Source organism: Amphiura filiformis, chromosome 5 (assembly GCF_039555335.1).
Source record: "Amphiura filiformis chromosome 5, Afil_fr2py, whole genome shotgun sequence".
Classification (NCBI taxonomy): domain Eukaryota; kingdom Metazoa; phylum Echinodermata; class Ophiuroidea; order Amphilepidida; family Amphiuridae; genus Amphiura; species Amphiura filiformis.
Window position 1 is genome coordinate 59,814,107 of NC_092632.1, and position 14,216 is coordinate 59,828,322.

General features: G+C 35.5%; 1 protein-coding gene across 1 annotated transcript in view; it reads left to right on the forward strand.

Annotated features, from left to right (window-relative positions):
• Window positions 1–7,842, forward strand: part of LOC140153461 (kinesin light chain-like) — an 84,949-nt gene extending 77,107 nt beyond the window's left edge. Inside the window, 3 exon segments of the mRNA XM_072176218.1 lie at window positions 692–733; window positions 5,193–5,244; window positions 6,313–7,842. Of these exon segments, the coding sequence (XP_072032319.1) occupies window positions 692–733; window positions 5,193–5,244; window positions 6,313–6,402 (184 nt within the window). The 3' untranslated portion in view covers window positions 6,403–7,842.
• The last annotated feature ends 6,374 nt before the right edge of the window (window positions 7,843–14,216 follow it).

Consider the following 14,216-nt stretch of genomic DNA (forward strand, 5'->3'; position numbering starts at 1 on the left):
GTGTATGGATATCAACTGGAACAGCCCAGTGTCAGCAGTAAACTTTTACTAACCTTTTCTCCCCCTCATAATACCAAGTTGGTTGGTTGGTTGGTGTAAATCCTTGATTCATCTTGTTACTTAATACATACCTTATATTTATTTTTTCTTAATTGATAATTTTTTTTGAGCCAACATCAGGGTTTTAAAATGTGATTTAAGAAATGATGGATGTTGGAGTACATATGGCTGTTACTTCATTATATAATAGACTGACCGGTGAGGCAGGCACCTCTCTTGCCTTATTTCATGACATAGAGATACAGTACAAATTATGATGACCAAAATTGCCTGTGCTTTGATATCGCCATCTTATTCATTCCATCAAAGAATATATCAGGAATTTTCTACTACGTGTTATCTTCTATGTTGACATTGTAAGAAGTAGCAACCATGGGTAATTTCATTCAAAGTGTTCAACCTGTATATCACAATAGCTTTTAAAAACAACAACAAAATGCATTTAAAATGCTAATTCTAAAGCGTGTTTTCTGTGACTAATTAACTAAATGCTTCCGACTGAGATAACAAATAACACGGTAATGCCAGTGAGTGAGTGAAACTGAGAGTGGGTGATGAAACTCTGCACAAGATCTGATAAGTGGTAACGAAGTGCTCTTCTTACTTCATTCACTTCTAACCTTGGCCAAAGGTCTGACATTTTTGATGATTTAGCGGACATCATCAAGTCAGGGTGAGTGATTGATTGTCATCCTAAGCTCACACCCTGTTTGCTCCTTTCGATGTCCTAATCATTTCATATGGCTGCTTCTGATTGGCTAGCTTGCTGACCGAAAGAAAACAAAAATGCTGCTGATTGGTCGGTTTTGATTCGAAAAGCAAGCTGGTCAGTTGTTGATTGGCTGTAAATTTTTAATAATGAAAAGTGATGTTAGGAATGTTGTCTGTGTATAATAACCTGCATGGAAGAAACCTTTTGTAGTGACTCTAAGCATAGACTGTAAAGAGAGAAACATTGCCGTTGTCCTATGCTTCAAGTGCATCTGACACCAAGTACACAGTTTACATGTAGCGTATTCATTCCGTTAACTGCACATGCCCCTTTGAGTGTCCTTCCAGTGACTTTCCATAATAAATGAATGAATAAATTTTGGATTTTATATAATCAGTTTTCCAGAGGATTCAAAGCGCTGTAATTTCGCTGCCACTGCTGAATCATCACAATCAGATTGCAAGATCTAGGGTGGTTGCAGCCGAACCTGCTGCAGACCTATTCACACTTGGATTGTAACATCCACCAATTATCTGTGCAGCTGCCCAAATTCCATTGAATGAAAGAAGTTCTTGATCTTGCAAAACCAATTATAAAGTGCCCATTGGATTAATTCCATTAAGCTTACCTTATTAAAGTTATTGTCATTCAGCATGAAAAATGCCTATACCCTCGCTAAGAATTCCTGCAATAGATTGTATAGTAATGATATCATTCATGAGAGGACCCTTTGTGTATATATTTATAAATTTCACAGCAAAATGCAAATTTTATGGTGATTTTGACCTCTTTCCTCGTGAGTTTTCATGCCTATACTATCAACAGCTACCAGCATGATATCAACAAAAATGTTATTGAACATGTCTACTCACTTGGCTTTTGGTGGCGCTCTAACTGAAAGCTCGCCTAGATGATGCATGTTTAAAATGATTCTAAACAATGGGGAAAATAAGCGCCCAGTAACAATGACTTAAGTTTAAGCGCCGTGGGCGGTTATTGGAACAAATACGATACTTTATGTTTGAACATGGTTCACATCTAAATGCAAATAGAAAATGGACATGCAAAGCTGTTACCAAATTTGCATTCTTTGGGAATGCATGAAGAATGGTTCGGATTTGTTGTTATAAAATATGAAACCTAAAACCTACCAATTTCTGAATCAAAAGTTTGGGGTCATATTGACGAAGGTTTCTTCCATGTCAAGCATTAAAACAAGTTTTGTAAGCCATGGCCATAATGGATGGATGGATATATATATTCCCAGTATTTGCTAGTGGTAATTGTGTTACTGTAATTTCTATCTTTTGCAGCACTTTACCCAAAAAGTTTTCTCACACCCACATCATTCACAAGCAAACAATTTGTTGGTATATTTTTGTTTGTTTCCAGCTTTTATTTGGAATGCAAATGATATTGGAATGACTTGTACTTCATTTTCTCTCAAGCCAAATTGATGTTGCACGCTCTCCATTTATTCCAAATGTTTTTGTCACGTAGGAATATAGGATGTTGAATGCAGGTCTAGGCTCCTAGTCAAGTATTATGCAGATCTGAACGGTTTTCAGTGCAATACCACTAATTAAGCACAGCATCTTTCAGTGCCAGTGAAGGTGATGCCTATCATTACAAACAACAGTTTAATGGGAAAATTAATGAACTATTCAGTATTTCTACTTGTAGTATTTGCCTGTAGTCAAAAAGGGCCTGTGAGAGTTTGTGAACATTCAGCAACAAACCAGGTTTTTGTTTTCTTGGTTATTTAAACCTTTTTTTTTGGGGGAAGGTAGAGCGTGATATGTATTCTTGAATTGAAAAGACTTAAATTTACTGTTTGGGCAAGTTGAGATTGTTCGGATTTTGAAAACAGATATGATAAAGATATAAGAGCGAAAAACTAGACATTCTAGTGGAAGGAGGATTATAAAGTTGGTTTCCACACACAGATAGATCAAAGGTATCTGATATCTAAACAAAAAAGCTTCAATTTCTTTTGGAAAAGCATGCTGCTTTTTCTCCTTCCCTCCCTGTGCATGGTATCCGAGAATGAACTTTAACCCCTTGTTCCATTATACTAACTCAGCTGTCCTGTGTGTGTCTCAATAGTTTGTCTGTTTCTTGTGTGTTGTGATGATTAGGAGTTGTCCCCTTAGTAAAGTGTACTACAGTTGTTTACCATGTTTCGTTAGTAATAGAGTTAGATTAGGAGATTAGGGATTGAGTTCAAACAACTCCCTCATTGAGTAAGTGTGTAGTTGAAGTAATGCATACGTTATATTTAGAGAATAAAGATATTGTTTTTAGCTGCTGGAGTGCATCTATCATCTCATATAACACAGCCAACATCATTATTTTAAGTAAAGCCAAGCAGAGTTGTTTAACGCCAAAAATAATGATGTTGCATGTTATATGAGACGATAGATGCACGACAGCAGCTATTAACGATACCTTTATTCTCATTCTTAAACACTTCAATTCAAATAAATACATAAATTATAAGTATACCAAATTTTAATCAAATTAAATCCTACATTTTACAAGGAATTACCTAGGGCTTAGAATCGATCAGTCCCATTGCTATGCACCTCCGATTGGTTCAAATAGCACGTAAGAGTATCACGTCGACACACACATGCTACTTCAGTGTGATATTGTGTCATCATATGGGTAAGAACCAATAAGATGGCATGAACATTCTCAAGTGTTTAAGAATAGTGTCATGTAAAAGTAGGATAATATATGAGGACAATGTTGGGAAATTTTAAAATAATGAACAGGTGGAACTGTGTGCCACTACGAAATTCTTCTGTTCAGATTTATTCAAGATTCACACATTTTCTTGACTATCACTTGACATTCCTTAACTATTTCTTTATTTAGATTTTAAAGAAATAGTTAAGAAAAGTTACGAAATAGCCAAGAAAATGTCAGAATCTGAACTAAATCTTGACAAATGAACTTCCTAGTGTGCGTATGCATCATACCTATCATCTGTACCTTTTGAAACCATTGGAAATAAGTTGTGCCTTGTTCTGTGTCACAAGTAAATTGCAAACAATGTTATCTGCAATGAAATTTTGCATACAATGCCTTTACTGCCCTGTGAAAAATCAAAATGTTGCGGACATCAACTTTGATACCGTGCAATTTGCTTTTTGTTTTGCATGAATGTTTTGATATGTTTGTGTGTATAGACGTTAATGAAACTCTGTACAAAGTATAAGGTGTTAAAAGGCCAACTGATTCTTGCAACTTGGTCCATAAAGTATACATAACTAACAGGCAATAGGCTGCTTGCTGTAAAGTTTTCATATGAGAACAAAATTAGGTGGCTAAGATAGGTGACCAAGATATTGTTTTCTTTCCATGTAGGTATAATTTGTGAGGTTTATTATTGCACACCTCTAATGCACTGCTTTGAATGCTATTGTGTGAAAGCCCATCTCAAGTTGTCATATTCTCAATTCTAGGAGTGAAGTCAACCAACTTTGAAATAAACCCAGTGTGGGTGTTACGAGTCAAATCGAGTCTTTTGTGTCTGAACTGGATTTGAAATAGTTTGAGAATTATGAACGCTACTAAGATAGGGTTTCACACAAGCAAGGGTCTGTGTAAGGGCCGGGCCATCATATTTTTACCTATTTCATTAATATATTGGTAAGGGTCGGTGTTAGAAATGAGCCGTAATATTCAAAGGCCATATTGGCATAAAGGGATTAGCATAAAGCCAAGGTGTCCACTCAGGTTTGTAAATCTACAGGCTCATGTCAGTTTTCTCAGGCCCAAGGGCCTCCCTCCCTCCTTATTTCTAACACTGGTAAGGGTGCTTAAATCATGAATGCAGGGCATATGGTGTAAGTTACACATAAGTAGGAAATCATAACATAAAGTGGTGTAATTATTTTTAAGTTGGATTTTGTTGCTAAAGGGTTGATTTTTTTTAAAACCCTTTCATTTGATTGGGTCAGTTTTGGATGGAATGCTTTTACTAAATTGCTAATATTTTTTTAAATTAAATGTATGCGCACGTTATTTGAATTGCAATGTATATATATCATAAGAGCATCTTGATAAAGCATTTTTTTAAATAAAAAAATAAGTTGAAGGAAGTGCATCGATAACATTAGCATGCCGTGTGTTATGTTGATGATTTTATTCATTTCATAATGTAAATAAGTTCATAAGGGCACCTTTACTCTGGTACTTCACCTACATACAATACTATAAGGTAGTAAATAGTGTTAATCATACTATTATATTTGGCTGAAGACATTTTACACTTAATCATCTAAAAAAACATAGACTCGGCAACCTCACTACTTCAGGTAGTTTAATCATCATCAGCTTTCATGCACCATTCACTGATTACCTATTTTTGTTTTTTTGTTTTTTCCTTTTTTATTTTTTGTGTCTTTCCCAGCATGAAAAGAGCTAGTTCCATGTCCATGCTAACAGGCCGGGTCACAGATGAGGTAAGATTCATGATAACAACATATTGCAGTGTGCACACTAATGCACTTACTTGTATATATATATAGCTATTATATAATCTACATGTAGGACTAAGTTTCCATTATCAGAAGAAGAATAGAGGGATAACACCAATTCTGTCATTTCATAAAGTTGATAAAACAATGCAGAAATCTGATTTTTGATTATTATTTAGATTATCTGATTTAGCAAACTACTGATGGTTCCTTTAATGGGCTATTCCATTTAAAATCCACCCCCCCCCCCTGTGGAAGATTTTTGGAATAATCTTCCACAGGGGGAGTATGAATTTCTAATGGAATTAATATATTAGCAGCTCCATTTGTAACTCACCCTCCCTCGGTGGAAGATTCGGGTTGAATCTTTCTCGGAGGGTGTATGAAATTCAGATGGAGCTGTCGAATGTGTTCATTCCATTTGACATTTATAATCCCCCTGTGGAAGATATTTCCAAAATCTTCCAGGGGAGTGTGGATTTTAAATGGAATGACCCATAGAGTTTGGAAATAAATCTAAGACTGAAACTTACTTTTTGCTATTTTGCTACATGTTGTGACTGAAACCACCAGACTTCATCGGACAACCGACCTGCTAAACTGTTCATGTGATTGACTTAAATATCCAAACTCTGTTTACAATCACTAGATTGCTATGAACATTCATTCATTAGTTCCGTAAATACTTGGGTATATGTGGGTCCATGTAGACTACTTGTAGGGCACCACTTGTAAATGGATAGTAAATCAGAATTATGATTAATTAAAATTAAAATTAAAATTAAAAAATCAAGAGAGATCAGTTGGCAAGTTTGAATATGGGGCAGCATTTTGGTACTGGTAGTTTCAGTCTTCTACTGATAGATCCAATGAAACAATCATTGCAATAACTGCATGATTCAGTTGCTATCATTTGATTGGTTAACAGATCTCATTATAATGCATGACAGCTCTGCATTTTATTTTGAAGACCTAGTTATTGATTTGAAATTTAGCTGAATTGAATTGAAGCTTATTTCTAAATTTATTTTTTCATGTATTTGTTGTTTTCAGGCAAGTCCTACAGGTCACTTGAGTATGAGAGGGCGCTTTGGCAGTCAAGACAACTTGAGCATGACAAGACGACCGTCCGGCAACTTCTAAAGAAGTACCGATTATTATATAAAGAATTACTATTAATATATATATATGTGTATATGGATGTATGTCTGCGTATATATCTATTCCCCAGCTCCTGTTGTTATCTTTAAACTTGACAAATTTAGTAATGGTGTCGTGACGGTTTAGTGATAAATTCAGCATCGTATTAAGAATAACAACAAAAATAATATCAAGGTAATCAACCAAATATTTTGCCCAAATGTGTGTGACACAAACTTGTAATCTTATGATGAAGTATACTGCAACACAGCGTAAGCACTACTTTCTGCATGGGAAGATGAATCGTTCCACTAATGCATGGAGGGTTTTATATATAGTTCACTAGTAAAGCATTATTAGGCTATTCCAGTTGAAATCCATATGCCCCCTGTGGAAGACATGACCTTAATCTCCCACACAGGGAGTGTGAATTTCAAATGGAGTTACCCATTCAGGTGATCCCATTTAAAATTCACACTCCCTGTGTGGGTGATTAATGTCATATCTTCCATAGGGGGTGTATGATTTTCAACTGGAATAGCCTGTTGCCTGTTGCTTGTGGATTGTAGGTTTACAGACACGTTGCTACTTCTTGTTCTCATAATATTAAGGAACCCATTTTAGGGGTACCGTTGTACATAAACACAAACACTCTATATCAAGCGCAGGTTTCAAAAAGTGTCAATTGCTTGCTGGTAGGAAGTGAGGTAACAAGCGAAGACCCTGAGATACCTCGAATGTCAATTCCAGGAATTGTGATTTTGTGCTCTACATTTGAACTCTTAAATTCTTCTCAAGCACATAATTTTTGTACAGCTTTGGAACACTAATTATATACATTTTAGGAAATCATAAGTATGTGATAAACAGGTAAGTATAATCCTAATGGGGATAAAACGAGTGAAGTGATTTAGATCCGTTATTCATTTTTGCATTTCATCTTGTTCAAACCAAACAATAATTTCAGCTGACCTGACACGTAAGCCATTTTTTACCATTTTTCACCCTGATGTGGCAGTAACGTCAACGCGTTGAGGCAGTGGATTCGCTCGCACATCTATGCGATGGTTTTAAGCGCGTGCATTTGAATACCACCATTTTGAGGGTACACTTGTGATTTTAGGCTGCATCTAATGTCACATCGGGTGAAAATGGTATAGTGAATATATCCATCATTGGAAGTGATATATTGTTGGGTTTAACCGGATAAATTACATCAATAATAATTTCAACAAAAAAGATATTGCCAGGATATCTGGGTAGATTTCATAAATATGTATGATGCATCATAAGTCCTTTAACACATCATGAGGCCAAACCAATTGTAACTCTAACATACAAAGCTAAATCCAAGAGAATATATCTAACACTTCCCAAAATGCATTTCTTCCCTATACGATTTGCTATTCAGTACAACATGGGTCGAAGATCGACCCATGTTGCACTAAATAGCAAATCATTTAGAGAAGAAATGCATTGTGGGAAGTGTAAGATATATTCTTTGGCTAAATCCTATGGAAGAGTATATTATGATGGGGTTGGGACTTCGATGGGTTTAAGACCTACAATTTGTCGTAAATACTAGTGAAATTGATCCCTGAGAAGTTGTGGTATTCAATGCCTCTGCTCCTAATGCTAAAGTATGACATATATCTGTTCGTGTAAGCTCACTCAAAATTGAGTAGACACTACATGTTTCGCTTGGGTTATGCAGCTCCTTGACTTGTAGCTCCATGCATTTCTTCAGGACATCCACACACGCATATTCAGAAAGAAGTGCTTGTTATAGCTGTTCAATAATGTTGTCTTTACCTGCCACTCTTTGGTAAACTCTATACTGCTGTGCCTTTGGTGGGTTTGTATGTTAACAAAAAAAAAAATTAAGTAAAACACTATATTATAAGTATATCGTGAAGTTTGTGTATAACCTGAGCTGAACATTCTATGATGCAATCATTATGCTCATTGGTGGAGGACCTATTTAAGCTGCGGTCATGTTGGATTGGTTAATGCTGTACTATCTCCTCGACATGGGATATTTAATGCAGGACCAGCGAGCAAAGTGTATAATAGGCCTGTTATCGACACATGATTTCTAATTCAACACTTTGTCAGGGAAAAAAATGTGACAATCGACACATGTCGAAACATGTAATGAGATTTAAAAATGCTGAAAAAAGTCAATAGATAAGCTTAAAATCATGCCGATATGAGTTACGATTGCCGACTTCCGGTGTAAACATACTTCCTGGTTCGTTCTACTTTCGGGTCAACTTCGGGAGGTAATTTTCCGATGATCATTGGTAAGCTTATTCGGACAAAATAGCATGGAAATTTAATTTTGTTTCTTTTTGATATGTGTTGTAAAGTGTCGAAAAAGAAAAATTAATTTTGGCATGTCGGATTTAGGGTCATATCGATGATAATATGACACAAACGACAGTCGATAACAGGCCTAGTACTGTATAACATTGAAAAGGTGGTTTTAAACATGCTTTCCACTCAATGATAAGACAAATTCACAAACTAATTTATGACTGTATTTCTATATAGAGGATAACTATTGCAACAAAAAGTTGTAAAACAAGCCTGTAGAATATTTCTGATCCTGTAGACTGTCTAATGTCATCTGTTATGTAGTATTAAATAAGTCTTTGGTGTTAACATATTCAACTCCCGAACTGCGATAACATGACATGGTACGAATTTGTTGTAAAAAAATGTCTTTTTTTTTTTTTCCCTGAAATCAAACGGCCACAGAAAATGTCAATGTATGTCAATCAATTCTTGAATATGGAAGCACTAAAGTTTTGAATAGTAGTCTCTTACACAGCAATTTATCTAATCGTAAAAAAATCATGCAATGGCTGTCTGTCTTGTTTGAACACTGTGTAAGTGACTGGTATAAAGCTATAATTGGTATAGGTGCCGTATGCTTTCCAATTGTGTCGTTTCGCTCAACTCAAATGACAAGGCTTACAATGTAGTACTATGTAGAATATTAGATAGACGCTGTATGTAGCATTGATATACCACATAGTATGAATCCTTGACACATGCCAAGCTAGGCCTGTATATAAAACAGAAAATATGTTTTGTCTATGCGCTGCACTTTTATTAGTGTTTTTCATTTTCCTGTTTGGACCTCATTCCTCTTCACTTGACTGTACCCAGTTTTGTAACCCTACGTGTATCATGATGCAATATATATTATCAGAGTAGTTTTACCTAGCACTGTCAATCAATCAATCAATCAAGCGTCTTATTCACTCAACATTCATGCTCGACGTCGCCACAGTTCACAATGTAGTTGTCTGCGCATGTGAATAGAGACATTTGTCGTCTGCTGACATTTGTCGTCTGCTGTTTCTTTATTGATATTATAGGGCAACATGGCACTGAATTCACACAGACTTGCAATATTTATTACCCAAAGCAAATTTTAGTTCCAAAACTACTAAGGCTGCCTTGAGCGCAAAAAAGGTTTACTGCTAAGGTTGAACAAAGGCGGTTCTGTTTGTACTCCAGGCAGCCTTAGGAGATAACCTTTTGTGTGCTTCAAGTAGTCCTTATCATATGTTAGATTTTGAAGGCTTATGATGGGGTTTGGGATTGGGAACTTAACATGTGGTGTAAATCTGTGTAAATTAGTTCTCATTTTGTTTCAACACATGCATGGACTCTGATACTAGCAACCATGGTGAGAGTGTGCTGGAATCCTGAGGAAATCTGTTATAATCAAAGACCGATTTTAAGACTAGTTTTTGCGTCTGACGTCAGGGCAAAGGTGCGACGTGATTGGTTGCCGACCTGCGCAGAACAACATTTTCGGTCTGGTTGACAGGACGTCATACGCAAACTAGTCTTTTTAATTTGGTCTTGAATTATAACCCAGTTCAGGTTTCATCAGTACCAACTTAGCAGGTGTGTACTATGTTCTTTGATCAGTTACAAATTGGTGGTATAATTTACTGTAGAAGTAGTGATGTAACACGATTAATGACCGTAGCGATGTGTTTTACACAAACCTTGTGACTGTTTGAATTCCCCGCCTAGTACTCTAAGCAGGCTCCACTCATCATTTTGTGTTTGTGTGCAATCACTAATCCAAAAGTTGTAGGCGAAACATAAATTGCATTGGCATGATGTGAAATCTTTATAGAATTATGATTCAGATCGTTAACTTGTTCTTTGATAATCTATGGTGCAATGCAGAGAAACAGTTTTTATGATGATGTAATATGTAGTGCAGGGCAATACATTCAAAAACATTTGCGAATAGTTATATTGCTATGGTAATTAATCCTGTTACATCGCTATTTACACTGCAAATTATGCATATTATTGCTTGAAATATGTCGCTTGTCATGTGTCATCTTGTTCATTCTTCACACTCAAGTTTGAACAAGCAGAACAGATGCTGCTCAAAAAGTAAAGCTACTTAACGATACAGAAAGCACACACAGGTTGTAAGAAAGTCTTACAATGGGGTTTGCCATTTAAAATCCACACTACCCCTGTGGAAGATTTTGGATATATCTGCCACAGGGGGAGTATGAATTTCAAATGGAATTGGCACATTAGGCAGCTCCATTTGAATTCCATACACCCCCTGAGAAAAATTCAACCTGAATCTTCCACAAAGGGAGGAAGAGTTGCAAATAGAGCTGCTAATGTGTTAATTCCATTTGAAATTCATACTCCCCCTGTGGAAGATATTTCCAAAATCTTCCACAGGGGGAGTGTGGATTTTAAAGGGAATTTCCACCTTTGTGCTGATCAAAAGATAAGCATAGCTGTTACAGATGTGAAGTTTCTCTACCTTATATGTCAAGGGTCTCTACTTTTGTATCGTGAAATTGTTTATTGTTGAACTGTGCCCACTGGGACTGTTTTGATTTCTGGCGCTCAAAATTGCCATTCTATTTTTTTTCCCTTTTGATTTTATGGGAAGTTATGGGTTGACTTGAAATTGAAAAGAAATACCTGATAGAACAAGATGGAAACATACTTTTTTTGAGTGTTTGGGCTTATAATATATGTGTGTAAATGTGTGATCTTGATAAAAGTCATTGCACTACCTGATGTAAATATAATAAAGTTATGTACAGTTGGAGAAAAGAATTGCATCAAATGTTTCTAGTACTTTGTAACATTCATGTTGCTTTGTATGCCGCTGCTTTTGCTGTTGCACAATTATTGGTCAAAAAATGAACGAATTGTTAAGTCTTAACTACAAGTTGTCTGTATACATACTGTTGGCTTATTTTTTATTATTATTAAAATGTCCTGGTCAGCAAGATATACATTATGATGGAGACTGGCTGGCTTGTTGAAATATATATAGGTATATAATTATCACAAATCGAAATGAAATTTCAAGACTGTTTGTGTTTTGTTTTGATAATTATTACTAGTGTGATTTGTATGAAATCAAAGAATCTGTTATCAGTTTTTGTAATGAAGACAAGGGAGGATTATTCTGGCTGATTTCACTGATGACAATAAAACAGCTGTCTTTGTAAGCATAAAACGGGAAGCACAATGGGATGTACAGACCCATAATGCTAATTGTAAATGTATCCAAATAAAAAAACAGGCATTGCAATGACAACCCGTCTCTGGTCTGGTTCAAATGGGCTATTTAAAAGTTGTAAATCACAATGAAAATAGAGGATACAATAAGATGGATTTAAATGCACTGCCAAAGTGAAATTACAGTAAGTTTTATGACTACAAAACCAATCAAAATCAAACATTTGAACTAGCCCATTGTCTAAGGTGTGTCAGAAACTACATGTTAGCACTGATTGGAGAAGGCACTCCTATTAGCAGTTATTATCCATGCATGCAATTGCTTAGTAATCAAAGCAGTATGATCAGTATAAATGTAATATACTGAATTTTAAATTTTACCACGTTAATTGTGTTCATCAATACAAATTCAGTTTGATATAGTTGCGGAATTGGGTAATGTGGGTTTTATTTGCAAGGGAGAATAGGGATTCGATATGTCATGGCGATATTCACGTTTTTTATAAACCAGGTTATTATCTGGCCAGACGTGTTGGATAAGTAGAATGGTTTGGATTTTATTTGCTTGAATATTTAAAACCAGTATATTATTTTTTAAATCAGTAAAATATTATGTTTTAACATTCTCTAGAAATCAAGAATATTTTGATTTTTGTTGTTATTAGACTAAAGTCACAAGTACAATATTTTGAGAGTGTGAAGGTTCTTATTGCATGTTAAGTACAAAAGATTAAATTCTATTTTGTAATAATTTGATTTAGGGGGTAATCATAGCTTATAAATATGCTACCTTTCTATTTAAGATAGAAAAAAAACAATAAATGGTTATGTCATGTGAAATCTGTATCGAAAATATTTAACAAAATCACAACTTTTGAGTCACAAGTGTACATGAAGAATATCAATCAATATGTGTCATATTAGTATGGTTTAAACTAGCAGGTGGAACATCTTCCCTATGGATATAATACCAGTGTTTACAGTTTACATGCTTCAAAATAACCGGGCACCCAGGAGCCATTTACCCAATGATCATACAATTTTGGCTCCTAGTCCACACCAAAATCATATGAACCAGCCTCTACATTTTGTTTTAAATAGAGCCTCGTAGTTAAAGCGGGTTTTATATTTAATGTGTACAATTGAAATTTAAATGACGCTTAGCTCTTTCAAAATGGCTCTTGGTTCACTAGATAAATCTCAGGACCAGGAGCTGCTTTTTCCAAGTGTGGCTCCTTGGTCCAGATCTGCTTATTTTGAGGCTTGACCGTTTATAATGTCACAGGGCTTGTAGTACTACAAAATACATCTTGAATTGATTGAGTGGCAAGTTTTTTGAAGAGTGCAACTCTGAGCTGCTTCCCAATGGTTGATATGAAGATAGTAACGGGGAGCTGCTCATACGGTAATGGCAAAGTGCAGTTAGAAAATTGGTCAAACTTAAATCCTGGTATTATGTTCAAGGGAAGTAAAATCTGGTAATTAATGTAAAATTAAAATGCAATTCGACTATCGGAATATGCATGTATTTGTTAAAATAAGACAGAATGATAGTATACGTCATTCCTTTTTTGTAAACTTATTCTATATATGAGCATTCAAAATGTTAGTAATTGATATTCAGAGCTGGAAATGAGCAAACTATTAATTTCATACCCTTGATTTGTATAACTCGACTGCTCGGTGCCAGAAGTGGGTAAGTGCAATAGCTGCCATGTGTAGATGCTTGCAATAAACTGTAAATTGCCAAATGTTTACAGGGCAGCTATTCCACTTACCCACTTCTGGCTCTGAGCAGTTGAATTGTTGTCGGCCCTACGTCAATGGTACAGTTTCATAGGTATTTCAAGATTGAAGCATGTTACAGGGTTGTTACAAAATGTATATCACCTACATTACTTTTTGTTCTGCATGAAAGACCGTAAAACCACAAGTTTGCCAAGTAGAACAATTTTCCAGCCTGGTACAGTGGTACTAGTTAGCTATCTTTATTTCCAGCTATGAATATCGGATATTTCCAGCATTTTGGGTTTGAAATTGTTACATATCATGCACACATACCAGCTTAAATGGTGTTCTTTAACTCTCGTCTGTATACAATTGTCCTTGTGATGGTATAATGAAATTAAATTGGACATTAAAATGAAAGAAAACATGTAATCCTCTTATCCCTAACTTAAGTATGTAGCCAAGCTTGACCAAAGATTAATGGCCAATGCGTTTCACGGATACTGTGGACTTCTAAAGGAAATATTGAAAAATAAAATGATCAACGTCATGAA